Source organism: Photinus pyralis, unplaced genomic scaffold, assembly GCF_008802855.1.
Source record: "Photinus pyralis isolate 1611_PpyrPB1 unplaced genomic scaffold, Ppyr1.3 Ppyr1.4_LG10, whole genome shotgun sequence".
In the NCBI taxonomy this organism is placed as follows: domain Eukaryota; kingdom Metazoa; phylum Arthropoda; class Insecta; order Coleoptera; family Lampyridae; genus Photinus; species Photinus pyralis.
In genome coordinates this window covers 3539824-3557143 of record NW_022170250.1, presented here as the reverse complement: position 1 = coordinate 3557143, position 17320 = coordinate 3539824, and the positions used below count along the sequence as shown (strand labels likewise).

The 17320-nt window shown below is 35.4% G+C and overlaps 2 protein-coding genes across 10 annotated transcripts; both read right to left on the bottom strand.

Moving 5' to 3' along the window:
* Positions 1–826: 826 nt before the first annotated feature.
* Positions 827–5622, bottom strand: LOC116161619. Of its 6 annotated transcripts, none has more exons than XM_031475029.1 (9): positions 5256–5370; positions 2483–2847; positions 2150–2434; positions 1918–2001; positions 1788–1859; positions 1498–1733; positions 1290–1452; positions 1137–1234; positions 827–955 (listed from the first exon to the last, which is right to left on the bottom strand). In XM_031475029.1, the coding sequence occupies exons 2-9, from the start codon at positions 2685–2687 to the stop codon at positions 917–919; spliced, it is 1182 nt and encodes a 393-aa protein (XP_031330889.1). In that variant the 5' UTR covers positions 2688–2847; positions 5256–5370; the 3' UTR covers positions 827–916. The 6 variants fall into 6 exon arrangements, with proteins under 6 accessions (XP_031330889.1, XP_031330890.1, XP_031330891.1 ...); XM_031475030.1 differs by having other exon boundaries at positions 2483–2806; positions 5256–5369; XM_031475031.1 differs by lacking the exon at positions 1918–2001 and having other exon boundaries at positions 2483–5353.
* Positions 5623–10440: 4818 nt separating this feature from the next.
* LOC116161114 (arp2/3 complex-activating protein rickA-like) lies at positions 10441–16889 on the bottom strand. 4 transcript variants are annotated; one of them, XM_031474337.1, is made up of 7 exons: positions 16746–16872; positions 16571–16696; positions 11745–11857; positions 11272–11537; positions 11116–11222; positions 10883–11062; positions 10441–10829 (listed from the first exon to the last, which is right to left on the bottom strand). In XM_031474337.1, exons 4-7 carry the CDS (start codon positions 11444–11446, stop codon positions 10740–10742), a joined length of 552 nt encoding a protein of 183 aa, XP_031330197.1. In that variant the 5' UTR covers positions 11447–11537; positions 11745–11857; positions 16571–16696; positions 16746–16872; the 3' UTR covers positions 10441–10739. The 4 variants fall into 4 exon arrangements, with proteins under 4 accessions (XP_031330197.1, XP_031330195.1, XP_031330194.1 ...); XM_031474335.1 differs by having other exon boundaries at positions 11272–11857; XM_031474334.1 differs by lacking the exons at positions 11745–11857; positions 16571–16696 and having other exon boundaries at positions 16737–16889.
* Between the last annotated feature and the right edge of the window lie 431 nt (positions 16890–17320).

Here is a 17320-nt window from a genome sequence, read left to right as displayed (position 1 = left end):
CTTCGTTTCCTTGGGGGGTATTCCATACCCCCCAGACCCCCCGGAGGTACCATCACCCTCAAACCGTTTAGCGCTTAATATTTTTCTAAAATTATGGTGTAAGTACTCAAGGTCTAAACGTTTTAAAGAAGAATTTGAACCGAGGAGTCTGGGGAATATGCAATAACCACCAGGAAAAAAAGGGAAAGATTCGATTTTCATTTCTAAAGTATCATAAAGATTTTCGTTGACTGGGGAAATATTCCTTATCCTCCAACCCCCCCCCCCCCCTTCTCCAGGTTCGTTCGTCCTTAAAACGTGCAGCCCTTAAGATTTTCAAATAAAATTATGGTGTAGTGCAATATCTAGAAAACGGGAGGGTCTGGGAGTATAGAATACCTCCCATGAAAAAAGAAAAGATTTCAATTTTCATTTCTCAACAAACCATTACAAAAATCTTCGTTTCCTGGGGGGTATTCCAGAACCCCCCGGGGTTCCATGCGCCCTCACAACCGTTTAGTCCTATTAATATTTTCCTAAAATATATGTTGTACACCACACCCACATAGCCACCGTATATACTTAGTAAATTCATAGTATGTGCGCCTTGGAACATCGCATGTGCATTGTAGGTGCAGTATTATAATGGCGCATGTGCAATGCACATCCATAGTACTACACATTTTAGCCACCAAAGTAGGTACTTAGAAGCTACTAAACGTATATACGATTGACGTTCATAGTATATTCTGTGTGATAATTAGCACGTGCTACTAGAATATGCCTGGTATATACTCTGTATTATTACCTACCTACATTATGGGTGGGAATGTAAATAACTAAAGGGTGGTTGTCAAAAAATATATATTGCACAGTAAAATACATTATAAGATATGAGTATCTAATTATATCTATACCGTTGATTGTTATGTTGCTATTATATCTCTGCATTGTTGATTACGTTCGCTTCTTTTTTCTGTAACCAAATAACAAAAATAATTAGCAAAGCACATTTGCAGATCAAAAGTATAACTTTAGGACAATTCATGCATGCATATGTACCTATATATACGTATTAGCGTGCATATATGTTTAACATATACATTCCGATGTATTTATGTAAGATTTTTGTATCATTTATATTATAAAGAGCTTACTTTTAGGCGTTCCGTCGACTTTACTAGATAATACTTTGCTGCCGCAATTATATCAGAAGATGTAGCATTAGATGTCTTCTGATTTTGACGCACAGATTCTGTAAATAACAGTTTTGTTATAAACAACCCCCAATTATTTTTATTAATACTTACCAATAATAAGTTGTGCAGTTCTTTCATATGAATTTAATGCTTTCTTTCCCTTGGCCCCTTTCCAGGAAAAACCTTTAGAAAATTCATCTGAAAATAGTTGTCGCATCACATTTCTTGTGGCATGTTTCACATTTTCACCTCCTTCTAAACCAAGCAATTTTGCCTAAAAGGAAAAAATAAGATTTTTTTAAACTATAAATCATCTTACCGCTGAATCAAACTTCAGCTTCAGGAGCTCTTCAAAATCTACAAGTTGTTGAATTGTTTTTAATGGAAGAAATTCTTTAATATCTTTAAATACGTCTTCGTTAATCACATTATTAGCAGAAAGTAGAATTTGGCGATCCATTCCTTCTTGTAGTTGATCAATTTTCAGCTCCATTCTAACCACACGCCGTTGTAAATCTCTGAGTAAATTGAAAATTTGATTTTCAGTGTCGGTTTCTATTGAGAGATATACAATTAAGACAAAAACTAATCATATTAGCATTAGATTACCATGGCGAAACGTTTTACGTTGCAAATTTCCAGCTGATGATTCAAAATTTGTGGGAGTGTTCATGGAAGCATCTATGAAACATTGCAATAAAACTCAAAATATTGATCAACAAGTTTTTAATTTGCATACATCTTTCTACTGATTGCGTATTTGTGCGATCATCAAGTAATGTACGTCGTTGTGGATGAGGAATTGTATTTCCATCGTAAAGATCTTGACCCGTACATTTTTTTGATTTAAATAAAATAAGAAACAAAATAAAATTTAAAAAACAGGGTTTGATTTGTTTTAATAAAATTAATTATTAGAAGCTTTAATTAAAAATTGTATCACATAAATATGTATTTAATTACAAGCTTACCATACGACGAATTGGTTTGTTTTTGGCCCTTGGCAGACAGAAGCGTTTTTTTGGTCCGTTGAGAATGAACACTGTCATTCACTCTTAACGGCGGAGTTGCTGCCCTAGATGAACCACCATCACTTTGGTAGCTCTCGGAACTAGTTTCAGCTTCAGATGCATAACGTAGTGGAGGTTTACGAACTCGAGTATTTCCCGAGGTATTTCCAATTTCTTCACCATGTGATGAGACATTATCACTATTTGTACCACGTGCAGCACGTCTATCCGCTTGCGCAAAATTATCTGCAATGCCTACATTAATTTTGGAATGTGTATATTTAAATAACTTACCACAACGTGAAAGTATTTTAACTTTATAGCTGGGCCATGTAGATGAAGGTTCTACAGCAGTTTCGATCGCATTTCTAATATTTTTAACATCTTTAGTTGTTGGAAAATAGACTTTGTCGGTGGTGGTGTTGTACCAATTCGATGGAACTGCTTCAATGCTTTTGTCAGTATCAAAAACAACAACCAGCCAACCATAATTTTCCATTTTCCTTTTTTATTTTGGACAAGGAATGTGTGCCAATGGAATTGCAACACAGTAATGCTCTTCTCGGAATATCGCAAGTTTCAAATTTACTGCACTGATTGGGTAGGATACAGCGTTTTCTTCAAGATGTTCACATTTGTAAATATTTAGAAAAGAAGACCTACAGGGATATTTATAAACATCTGATAATATTTCAAACTTTTTTGCAACAAAACAATGTTCGGTTTTACAAAATTCAGTAATTTTAACTATCTCTCCGGAATATAGTAACACGTAACAATCTTTTTGATTTGTTTTTAATGTAAAATTGGAATTCTTAGCTAAACGAGCATTATGTATAATTAATGTTTCACTGTCACTTGTATTTACAGAAACGTTTGGCAAACTGTTTATTTCTGAAATTCTTTTAACTGCTTGTTGTAATGGTCTATCGGCTTTACGGACAATTTTTTTTAAGAACTGCATATGATTTTCGAATTTAAATGCACTAAAGGAATCCAATGCTCCAAAAAATTCTACATCATCTACAATGTGTGTTAGCAAATGTACATTTTGAGAGATAAAGTCGTAACCAAAAATATTTTTTGCCAAAGTAATGAAGCGATTGCTTAAATCTGTGATATAATTAACTACATCAATCTTCCGAATGTTTCTGGTGCTGCATAAAACAGTCACTATGACATGTAATATCATAATCAATTTGGAATACGAACGTTGCAAGTGTTTTCGGACAATTATTGGAGCAGCGTATAAAATAAACAAACGAAATTCAACAGCTTTGAAACGTTTTACTTCATTGAAAACTCTGGCCTTCCTTGCAAATTCCAACGGCAAAGTTTCGTTTATTTTTACAAAAGCAGCAGAAAACATGCTAACTTTTCGGAATGGTAATTTGTGAGGTGGCTTTCCAAAAATGATCCCAAATTTTTTAGATGCCAAAATTCTCTTCACGATTCCTAAACAAATGCAATGCATGTAGTCAATTGGTACATTTCTAATCATATCAAAGTCTGGAATTTCTTCTATTAGGCTGAAACCTATATGATGCTCCTCCTGAGACCGTTTACGAAAGCTCAAATCTGTTCGTTTATTGCAATTCACCTCAGTAAAAGACATAACTCCGTTTATATAATCCCCTTCTTGTAAGCATTTTGAGCAGGAAAAATAACCGTTGTGGCCTTTCGTACGTAAAATAAAAGATTTTGCAGGTAAATCACATATTACAGCGACAATTTTAATAAAACATTCCTGCAATTGCAATGTAAATCCCTTATGTAACAGTTTTGATTCTTCTACAAAATCTGATATGAAAGCATTACTATCACTAGGTTTATCATTACCATGATAAAGTCCAACAATGGCAACAACTCTTTTAAGTGGCTCAAAATTTTCAAATCCGATCAGAATGGGCCAAAATGAGGAATTACTGCTCTTACTTAAAGGAAGTCCATCAAAATTTACTGTTATTTCAAAAATAAACGATTTTCTAATTGATAAATTATTATGTTCAATTAATTGCAGCAAAGTATTTTTGATGCCGAAATAATAAAACTGCCCAGAACCCAGCTTTTTCATTGCTACAGTACGAGGTGTCCTAAGAAGCGAGCGTGCGTCTTTTGGTACAGTTAAATTGTGCTCTCTTTGAAGAACAAGTAATTTGTTCAATGATTTATGCGAGATATTTTCCTCCAATGCCCATTGCCGTAATTTTGATGTGTAATCTAGTTCATTTTCTTGTGGAGTGTTATAATTATAAATTACTGAACTGACAGAACTATCAGAGCTGGAAGAATTCTCTTGCACATGTAAAAGTGACTCTGCAGCTTTATCACTTATTTCTGATTGCCCATCATCATATTCAGTATAACTAGAAGCAGAATATTCAGCAATATCTTCAGTTGCCGTGGTTGAATCACAAAAAAATGAATGACTCTGTGAACGGTTAGTTGCCACTGCATCCACTTCCAAAAGTGCAACAGCATTGTGAAGTTGTTTACGAATCAAATAACTACGCCTCTTTTTTTTTGATCGATCCATACCAAAAACGAACTAAAAGGGAAATGAAAATCACAAACGCTATAGTGTCGCTATTATTGTCAACTTTCGTTATTTTTGAGTATTCATTACATTTAGGTTGGTTTCCGAACAGTATTACTTACTCATAATCATTGCTCAAAACATAATAAGCACAGAATGCGTCATGAGCCGAAAAGATCCAATTGTTGGAAACGAGTACATGTACGTAAAATTGCAGTAAATATTAACTTGTGTCTCGTCTTCTGAGTAACGAATACTTTTACAAAAGAGCAGTCGTTCGATACACCGAGTACGCCAACAGTAACACACACTTAGTTTGTATGACATCATACTGCCCTACATATGCAGTAAATAAAAATATACCTCAAGCAGCAACTTGGAATTGAAATTGAAGAGAATAAAATGTATAAATGGTAGTAAAATTGGCCTAACCTAACTTAATTCGTCAGGATTCACTACAGCAACATAAGGCATCTTTAATGATATGATATTACAAAAGTGAGCTAAGTCGCATATGAAAATTAAACTCACCTTTACAATTAATTCAGATAACACCACACAAAAATTTAAAAGAAATTCAATGTGTGGCGACCATATTTGTTTATTGATGGAGTTGGAGAACGACAACGCGCTTTAGCCGTCGCGGTTTTGACAGGGTGCTTGCAGCGCCACACGTTAATAACATTGCGAAACGATCAACGCGGCAGTTTTAAATATTAATAACGTTTTGTTTTTATTCAAGTTTTTTAATAAGCATGTTTAAACAGTCGCATTAATAAATAAAATAGTACATAATCGTAACAGCGAGTTGCCGAAAATAATTTCTTATGTTGTTTATATGTTTTCTTAATATGCTTTGATGCAAAATTGTAAATGGCAATAATTGAATAACTGATTGCCAAAAAATACAACATTATTAGCGCAAATGGCAAGGATAACTATGTGTTTGAAAACTGTTCAAATTTTGTACATAAAATGAAGCAAAACATTAAAAAATTGTTTTCACTAGTTGATATACTAAGTACCTACAGTGTACATTCGATCCATATCTACAATTCCAGTTCTAATGAGCATGTGCTATGCACATGCACTAAGGAATGTACTTTGCAACTGTATACTATGTACATACTATGAACGTACGGTATATCTCGTATCTACTGCGTATATACACAGCACTTGGTGTGCTATGTGGGTAGTCTACTGTATTAAAAGTTCTTAACGACTGTAATGTTTCTTATTTATTCAAGACAGTGTTAAAAATATCATTCACCACACATTGAATTTCTTTTCAATTTTTGTTGCAATGAAAAACCATATTATTCTCAAGCCGAACCTGCTTTAAGGATCATTTAATTTGAAGCCGGTTCTGTTGTCGTTTACTGCGCACACTCACCAACGGCCTGCGCAAGGTTCAATTGGAGTCAATTTTTCGCTATAAGACTGTCTCTCTATTTACTTATATACAACTCTGTGGTATTTACTTTGAATTTTGCAAGTATGAGCATTTGCTCCCTTTTATTCATACGGGCCAATAACATTTTTATGTAGGACTGCTTGATAATGCGGTGATTACAGTCGCAATTAGTGTGGGCATAATTTGCAATATTATGGCCTAGTCCATAATGATAAAGTAAAAACGGCCGCCTGTCAATATGACAGTCGTACTTGTGTCAATCCAAGGGAAATTCAAGTATTTTAGAAATACTCGACAAATGCTTGACATCTGTTGTCAATGATATATAAATTTTATCGTTTATTGAATTCCATGAAATTTCATTTTTAAGGGTTGTTACAGTCGTACATAAAGCTTTGTATATATCGCGACCATAAATATAGGCTTTATGGGACTCGCCTTGATTATTTGTGCCTCGCTCGCAAGCTTGCTCGGCTAAATAAACGGCTCGTCCATAAAGACCAAGTTTATGTAGGTACTTGATATATAAATAGCTATTATTTGACTTTAAAATTCGGAACGCTGTAAATTGGTAACTGCATCATAATATGCATTTTCTATCGAGATCTCTGAAATTGGTGAACCGTGAACTTCTCGAAAGAGGTCGAGGTGAGGCACACGTTTGGGCACTTAATTTCAGCAAAAGGGCGGTAAAGTCGCTGTGCATCAGCAAAGTTTTATCAACCACTTCCGGGTGCGATTCGGAATAGCAGACTGTAAACATATGGTCGCTACTCCAGTGGGTGTAGGTACAAAGCTTTTAAAGAGGGGAGCCCCGTAAACTTCAAATTCCCATATCGTGAACTCCTGTCAGAAGAGGTTCCTTCAGAAAATCGACATGACATGTCCGTGCTATAATACCTACCAGTTGGGTTTTTTTCGGCGAAACAATACATAGCCTAAAGTTTATTTAAGCTACAAAGGGTTAGTGTACCAGTATTTTGTTAATGACTACTAAAGGGCCCCATTCACATGAGGATATGTACGGCGGATCTGTACGCCGGACAGATCCGCCTTGAGCTACACACAGGCGGATACGAGGGCGGATATGTCTGTACACAAATCACGGACCAATCTCAATAGACGAGCAGGCGGCGTTCTCTCACTATTTCAGTTCTGTAGTGCTAGCCCCTGGGGTGTGGTTTTGAGTGCTGTGGTAATTGCTATGGATCATAAGAAAAAACTGACAATAATTGCAGGATATATAGTTTTATTTGAAGGTAGGAAACAGAAGAGACTGTGGTCAAAACAGTGATTAATTGCCACGCTACAGTACTTAGCAACTTGAAGGAATTTTGAAGACCTAAAATTCAGTTGTGCAATCTCCCCACAGTTTCTTGGGAAAATTATACCTGAAACTTTCAAATAAGCCACCTGCCTTAGCAGAATATGCTCGGAAATGGCATAAAATGGTTCCAGTTTCACCATGAGTTCGGTGTTGTTCCGCAATTTTGCTTGTAAAATTACCCAAAAGATCATTTAAATCTTTAGCACAATTTGCGCCTGCATTGTATTCAAAGTAATTTAAACAAAATATTTTTTAAATGACTGTTTAATTGGAGTAGGTTGAGTCGCATTTCCATTTTGATTTCTTAAATTTCCTAACATATTTTCAAGAATTTCGTATTTATTTAATAATAATAATAATAATATTTATTTACAGGGAAACCCCAAAAAAGAACAACAATAATAAATTACCTATAACAATATAACAAGTTTAAAGTGTACATTACACATAAAAAAACATGATATACAAAATTAATTAAATTAAATTAATATAATACCTCACAATAATAATATACATTACCGTTTATACCTATAACATACTCTTAATAAACAAACATGCTACATTATCATTCCAAAAGTGCTATCGTTAACGTTTCTGATAAAAATCCATATCATTATATGTGAGATGTAATTTTAACTTTTGTTTGAGTACATTTAGAGAAACATTGAATAGATCAATATATTTGATGATTCTATGTCCGGCAAACAAATCCGTGAAACGACTACACACGTGCGTATTTGTCCGGCTCGCCATCCTGATCGACGGATGGCGAGCAAGATATGTACGCCGAACACGCGGATACACACATACGAATTGATACGGATCTGTCCCGCGTACATGTCCGCCGTACAGATCCGCCGTACATATCCGCATGTGAATGGGGCCTTTAAGGGGCGATCAAAAATGAGTTGCTGTCGAGTCGCCTTTGGAAGTTCAAGTTAAGTACGATTTCCGATGCAAACAAAATTCCGAAGGTGACTCGACAACAACTCATTTTTGATCGCATAGTTCTTTTACAAAAGCGCATTTCTTTTAAAGACGTCTCAAGATTATTTATTCGTTCAATTTTTATATGACAAAGGAATAAACAGTTATGTTCGCTGGGAAAGCTGTATGCGCCGTCTCGAGAGCACGAATTGGTGCGTTAACGCTTCTTACATTTTTTTGTGGTCCACGCCGTTCCATACACTGCGTATGCCAAAGGAACGTCATATTAGATACCCATCTTTGGATACCCTCCCCCTCATATAACTATTTCGCAAATTGGTAGCATTTTTGACTTAATTTTGGGGCAGACGCAACTAAAAACGTCGAAAATCACTCAGAATCGTGAGTACCAGTTTAAAAGTAGTGTTAAAATGTGTGCAAAAAGTACTTAATCGATGCGTGAAGTGAACATTTGAAAAGACTGTAGCATCTTCGTAGCAGGCGCAGTTAAATATTTTCATGTCATCTCGTTTCGGCGCGTATACTGTAACGCGGTATAGTGGGACCACAAACTTATAAATTAAGATGGACTGCTGATCAAACAGTTGCATAGAGGTAGAAATGTCCCTAGCATGGGCGCGGCCATGATGTGAATTTTCCTAGTGCTCAAGTTTTGAGATTATTGCAGCCTTGGAAAATGACATGTGTCGCAGTAATTTATTTAGAAAACGTGAGGTTAATGTTGGTTTAATGCTTGTTTATTAGTTGATTTGAATTTCGCCCCAAGTGAGTGCCAATCACGGCTGCCCCCATGTATGTGTCATTTGTCAATTCAGCATTAGCAGTCCATTTTAATTTATAAGTTCGTGACTGGGGCGCTTGCGCTGTGGCGATCTTTCTACAATAGGCATAGCTTACCACAACAGAGTAATGTATCGTCCAAGCGTCAATCGAAAAAATTCCTAGGGAAGTTTTTTTCGCCAATCGGTTCTTTTTATCATTACAAAGGACGATAAAAATGTCTTCCAAAATTTTGACCGGGAAATATGTTATTTTTAGCGCATTTTCCAACGAAATTGGGTGCGCTATTGCAAAGATATTTAGTTCGTTCTTTTTGCATTCGGTAGCGCATATTGTAAACATCAGATTAATGTGCGCATGGGGATTTATCGAGATATCTTCTTGAAATTTTAATCACAGATGCTTCTAGTGAAGACGAACATATTATTACATGAAGTAAAAATCAAACTAATACAAATACATCGCACACAGTAAAAATCAACTCCGCGCATGCGCAGATTGCAAAATGCCAACTTTTTACTTATGAAGATCTCTCTCTAAAGTTTAACCATAGACGCTATTAACAAAACAAACATCGCATACCTAAAGCACAGTATATCCCCGATATACTGTGCCTAAAGCATAAATTAAAAGTGCCTATGAGCGAACTGTATGTATGTATGGAGATATTTCTTTGCTATTTTAACAATATATGCCTCTAGTAAAGAAAAACGTAGCGCACATAGCAATGGGCTTTTGGGAAGTACTGATCAATTCATGGAAAATGCGCTGAAGTTACTCGCTTTAGGGCGAAAACCTTAATTCACTTTGCGTTACGGCTCGCTTTAAGGAATTACGTAGAAACCTTCTTTGTAGGACTATCATGGTACCATTTCGTATTGGAGAAAAATAACGTAGTACTTTTAGCTCGACGCCCAAGTGAAATAATTTACAGTATATAACCCTAATAACAGGCTACCCGTTCATCAGTCTAGAAATAAGGCTGCATTTGAGAAAGAGCATTTAGTTAGCTATCGTGCCGTTACTTACCATCCACAGCACTGTCTCTTCAAGGCGAAAATTGTCCATACACACACCAAACTTCAAACAATTGATAATACAAGATAAAGAAAAAGAATGAACATTTCAAAAATAGGAATTTTGTTTACACAACACAACTGAAAACCAAGCAATGACAATACTTTTTGTCAAACAATTCTTTGGTGCTCCTTGTCATGGACTAACACAAAATGATTAAAACAAAACAATAAAGGATGTTATTTTATTAGTTATTAAAAATGGAGGTTTTGTACAGAAAAAGGATACTACTCTTAGTTTTTGAATTTCTGTGAATAATAAATTTACAAGGGACGATTGGTCAATGTTGATATAGTAGCGGAATATTTTATATAATCATCTAAATTAGTAATCAAAATTGTTGTTGCATAAAAATCACTTCTAGAAAAATCACAATAGCTTTATGCAAACCTAATATACAAGCACATTATCACGTATTTCCATAATAAAAATAATTTAAGTATGTTAAGTCAAATTTCTCCCAGATATTTTAATTATAATCCTTTTGAACATTTTTCCATCTTTCAACAAGCTTGGATACTCCTTTCTTTTTCATTGCTAAACCTTCGACTAATTTGACCTGAAGAGATAAGACAAAAGATAAATACTGAGTTCAAAATCAAGGCAACTCACTTTAGACTTTTTCTTTTTCTTCGGCACAGTATTTGAAGACATATTATCACTTAAAACAGTCTCAGCGACCAACTGTGTTTCTGGTACCGTATTACCTACTACTGTTTCCATAGCAGCCAAATCGGAGTAGAAAGAATTAAGCTCAGAACCTAATGAATCCTTTTTGCTATTTTGACTTTCCTGAAAAAAACAGTAGGTAATCAAAATTATGAATGTTGTCAGACTTCACTCACCTCTTTATGAGCTGGTTCTGGCAGTGAATCAACGCCCGGAGGAAGAGGTTCACCACTTGGTAATGGAGGTAACTCCTGAACTGCTCCGACGGCTCTAGGAGACTTTACTAAAATTAAGACTAGTTGCAATTGCTCCATACATGCTTTATATCAAACCTTTTTTTCGTTGCTTAACATTTTTTGATATAATTGGTGGTGGTGGGGGTGTGGGGCTTTTAATTCTCGGAGGTGGTGGTGGTCGTACAGGAACGGGCGCTGTGGGTGCAGGTAACACCGATTCGTTAATTACAGAATCTGTTAAGGTTGGGGGAGGTGTTGTACAAATATCCATTGCTTCATCGCCACCCACGATATCCGGTTGAGGATATTGCCACTGACTCTCACCTGTTTGTTGGTTGCGATAGTAATAACGCTTGTTTACCCTACAACATCCCATGAAATCTATTTACAGAACCTTACAGTAGCTATTTGTAAATAATTAATTGTAAGTGATACAAAATTTGTTACAACCACCAGGTTATGCAACAATTTTGCATGTATTTTCAGATCACAGATGACGATCATTAAAAAAATTTAATTTTCTTTTACCAGTCATCTGTCAACTATCAAAAAGTTTTAAAATACTGTACCTGCCCTTACGAAACTAAATATTTTTAATTTAAAAGTAAGGTTATTAAGTAACATAGGCAAAATGTTATATCTTGCTTGCGTAGCATCGAAGGCATCTCCATCCGTTTTGCACCTAAACACACAGAAAAACTGTTATGAAAAGAAGTAAATTAATTCTACATAAATAGTTAAATTAAAATTGACTACTTAACTGTTTAGCAGATGACAATACTTGAAGACATTCCAAAGAAATTTTGAAAGAATGTGACATTATTAGGTACTGAATATTCGGCGTCCTCTTTTCGCGCCTCAGTACAAAGAAATAGCTTCCCTCATAACAACTGTTTTTATGTAAACAAAGAGAACTAGTTACCCCAAATAAGGCGTTAGAATAACATAACTTTAAATTAAGAAACCCTCCACATCTTTATCCGACATCATATCCTTTCATTGAATTGAAATCCCAGTACTGAGATACGAAAAAGGAGTGCCCTGCATAAAAGGCATGTTACTTTCACCAATTAAATACACTATGCCAAAAGAAACCCCAAATGTGCTAAAGCATTTTTAATTTTCGTTGTTGGAGTACTTGGGTTATGAAAAACAAAAACACATTTGCCACCACACCTAAAGATGATTACCTACTAAGAACACTGTCAGTTCACTTAAAGAAGATATAATAAAAGATTTTTTGCGAGATTTTTTGTAACTTTATTGGCCAGTTGTACCATAATAGTAGGACACGAAGAAATCAAATATTGCCCTGTTCTATCACTTCATGGTATATGTAATACTACCAAATGGTACATAAAGAGTTCCTTTTAAATCAAATGGAGTTTTGACAAAAAATTTCCAAGAGTCATTTCTTACGTGGTCACATAAAAGAATGTATATAGTAGAAATGTCTCCCCACTGAAGACCATTTACTTTTGACATATGGTAGAACAGAAAGCATTTGACTTTCAGGGTAAGGAAATAACACAAGAATACCAAATTGTAGAACGCGTGGGAAATTCCATTTACCTTTAATTATATGGATCTTCACAGAGAGAATCCAAGTCACATTCCTCTGTATATTAATGCGATTCCTCCTACAATAGTTACTAATTTCCAGTATAGTTTGTTCTATTTTATGGGCTATATAAGCTAACACCTACACATTGGAGATGAGAGAAGACGAATATGCTGTGACGACAAAACAGTTGATATCACCGCAAATAATGAAGTCAGAAAAATAGTCTGGAAATGTTGCCAGAACTGATTTGTCATCTGCAACTATTGGCATGAAGATTCCTTGAATGGCTTGCCCATGAAAATGGGGAGTAATGTGATGACGACAGTAAAGTTAAGCTAACGATTCATATGTACATATTCTTTTAAAAATGTGCTACAGAAAGTAAGCGAAAATAAATAAATCCTCACATTTTCTATGTAAAAAAGTTAGCTCACAGTTTTATAATCAATAGAAAATATCTCCAAATGTAACCCACACAAACAAAGAATTTAATACAAAGCCTTTATTAATTAGACTACCCACCGACACTAAAATAATGTGAGACAATGGCCCATATGAATAAAAATAAGCAAATGCTTATACTTGCAAAATTCAAAGTAAATACTCGTAACTGCCCCTTCATACTGGTCTGTTTAGCAGCGCTGCACTGCGTCCTGCCCTGCTGCTCAGCAGCGCTGCTAAGTCGCCCAGTGTGAAGGAGCACTTACGAGTATTTACTTTGAATTTTGCAAGTATAAGCATTTGCTTACTTTTATTCATACGGGCCATTGTACCAAATTAGGTAGTGATTCATAATAAGATTAAGATAAAGTTCAATGAAAACTTGATCCAAAGCTCAATAAATAATATGATTTCTTTGCACGTCAAAAAATTTCAAAAAAACCAACTTCAATCTACCATGTGCCCTAAAGTAAGTGATGGTGAATTCTTCCTTTGTAAGGAAATATAAAATATCTTTTGAGTATATCTATTACCAGACGAATTTATGACAGGTATCACTGATAAATGATAAGTATAATAGCAATTTTTATCTTGTTAAAAGTTTCATAAGAAGGAGGCAAGCACCAAAAGCCATTACATACAGGGTGATTCCTATAGTACCTGCCACCATTTGGGAGCGTGTAGGTGGTGCGTAGGGGAGTATTTTGATATAGGACACTTGGGGTCGGAAATCTAAAATAAGGGTGCCAGAGCCAAATTTACCTTCTAGAATTTCGCGCCTGTAGGTAGGCAACCAAACCGGCCGGCGGTGCACACGGAGCGATCTCAGGCGGTGATGTGTGGCTGACACTTGATCAGAATTTTGTTTAAACCCACGAAATCCCGTCTGCAACGACGCGTATCAAGTGAATAAACACTATGGCACGTTTTACTAACACGGAATGCGCTTACCTGCAATTGCCCTGTCTCGCACAGTCGGAAGTGAACTTCTTGAAAGACCTGTCTGCAGGGTAACTGACGGTTTGGATACCGCTCAGCGTACGCTCGTCGTGCAGCTCGTGCGTTACTATTTGCCAATCCGTACATGAAGTGCATGTCCGCGTATTCCGTGTTAGTAAAACGTGCCATAGTGTTTATTCACTTGATACGCGTCGTTGCAGACGGGATTTCGTGGGTTTAAATTAAACAAAATTCTGACAAGTGTCAGCCACACATCGCCGCCTGAGATCGCTCCGTGTGCACCGCCGGCCGGTTGGGTTGCCTACCTACAGGCGCGAAATTCCAGAAGGTAAATTTGGCTCTGGCACCCTTATTTTAGATTTCCGACCCCAAGTGTCCTATATCAAAATACTCCCCTACGCACCACCTACACGCTCCCGAACGGTGGCAGGTACTATAGGAATCACCCTGTAGATATACAGGGTGGAAGTGTTGTTTGGAATATTGAATATATCTTCAAAACGGCTTTTTTAAAGAAGTTTTTATGGTATTCAAATTTTAAAAAAATTTACAACCAATCTATGTGCTTTAAATTTGTGATCAGTGGCGTATTTTTGCATGGTCAATGGGGGCATATTTTTTTAACCACTATTTTTTATTACATATTCATAAAGTTCACACAGTTTATGCTGCTATAGCCCAAAAAGTGTACTCCTTAATAATGTAATGAAAAAGTCGAGAAAAAAGTAATATATATTCCTCTTGCAGAAGTACCACTGACCACAAATTTGAAGTATGTAGATTAAGTAGCAGACTATTTATAATTTCAGATACCATAACAAGCTTCTTCAAAAAAATGTTATTTTGAGGACATATTCAGCGTTATGGATAAAATTTCTTCCATGTACATGTATATTGATAGCGTTCCACAGTAGATTGCCCCGTTATATTCTCTCTAACATGGCGGCGGAATCGTTTAGTTCACAGTTGTCACAGATTTATAAAGTAGTTTAATTTTGCGGATGCGGATCAATATTTGTTAAATTCTGTAAATTAGATATTCAATAAAATACCAGTTTCTTGCCATTAAATGAGGGTGTGCGTGTGTGTGAAGTACTGACCAATATTCAACATCTAAATTTTTTACAGTAAATCGTCATCCTTAGTTTACCTTACACCTTACATCATTTCTTATTTTCTAAAGCAAAATTCCAAAAAATCACCCTTTTAATCTAAAAATACGAAAGGGTGTCAACTAATTACCATACCAAGACTTGTAGTGATTTCAAATTTTTCCTCAATATAATGACTAAAGCATTGAAGCGTTCCTACAATGTATCGCAATAGTTGCCATATTGGGGAGAAAAAAGCACAGGAAGTTCTGTAAGAAATCCATGACAACCAAGCACATACAAATCCCGCCTTCAATAGGAGAGTCTATTGTGGTAATGTATTGAAGTGCCATTTCAAACGCTACTCCTTTGTAAAGTATTCTAATAAATCACTTTTAAAAAGACACAGTACTTAGTGGCCAAATAAGAATGGCAGGCGGCGATACCTAAATCTAAACAATAAGGATAAACAGTAGTTTTGTAACGTTTTTTGTGCTTAAGGGAATACACTAGAGGTTACACTAGTCTCGGCGTTATTTAAATTTATCTATACGCTAGATGGCACTTTATAAAGGCATTATACATTATTATTTTATCAAAACTTTAAATGAAAATAAATAAATAAATGAAAAATAATTACATTGGTGTAAACTAAGTAAAATGATATTAAATAGATGAAAGAATCTTAGTGATAGGCTATCTTAACTAAAAATGTCAAATTTTGGACTATTTTAGTACGTTTTGTGAACTCACTGATTCATTTGATGTACCACTTGCATTAAAATCAAGTAGGGATACTGTGACATTCTTTGGTAGGTATTAGTTAAGACGTTAAAAAATTCACAGAAGTACATATTATCAAACAATAGTGAGAGGGGTACTGTACCACTGATAGTGTTGAATTTTTCACCTAGTCTATAAATTGAAATGGCGGATAGGTGAACACTAAACAATATTATTCATCGATATCAACAATTGCTAACTAACACCATTGTTTACAATGCTAACACCTAAACCAAAGAATGTCAAAATACAATCCACCAATTAAATGAGTTTGCCTCGTGCCGTGCAAGTGAATCGTGGGGTCGGCTTTCTAATATCTACTAAATTTGTGGCGGCGATCATATACCTACTCCTGATGAATATTGTACCTAATAAACTATATCGCCACTGGAAATATGCATTCGCGCAATTTAAATCAATTTAAATGTAGAGAAATTTCCCAATGAGCGAACATTACACAAAACTTACTTCTGCCATTCTTATTTAGTGCACCTGACTACTAAAATATTTACAAAAAACACTATATTTAATAATCAAAGAAAAGAAGTTAGCTCACCTGTTCAGTAAGTCTTGATCTCTTCAGAATGAAAAATAATCTAGTTAAATCTGATAATGAAAGCAATAATAAATGACAGTTTGCATGTTCCCCCATGTTTTGATCTTGGTTTCCGAGTGGAGGATGCTAAATAAATCTAGTATGAATTAAATCAAACATATCATACCTATCCCACTGTAGGAGCCAACCATTGGGAGCTGCATCTTTTTCCAACTTCACCAATTCCGAGCAGGTTTCTTTCAACCATTTATGTAGATAGGTAACTGTTAAGCTTCCAGCTTTCATGGCTTCGTATAACGTCTGAAAATATTAATTTGCGATAGTAACAAATTTACCAGAAATATAAATGGGCTAATTTGCACGTAGGAAGAAGAATAGGATAGGAATTGAGACATTAGCGTTACCTATGTTATTCGAAATGACCTTTGAAAGTTTGCAAATAGGAATGCCAAACAATATTCTGATCTTGACGAAATTTGGTGTCTGGATATCTTTGAACATGAAAATAACAAAGCCAAACTTTAACTGCAGTATTTGGCACATCAAGAAATTCATCCAAAAACTGAAACTGTCAAAATTTGGTTTCATTTTCCCTATCTTACACGGTAGGAAATGAACAGTTTCCGTTAGCGCTTTCTATGGGCACTTTTATTCGCAGAATCTAAATCTGTTATCAGAATTTCCCCCCAATTTCTAATTCTAATTGTTACACCCTGTATAATTTGCTAGACCTTGACGTCTTTAGTGTAT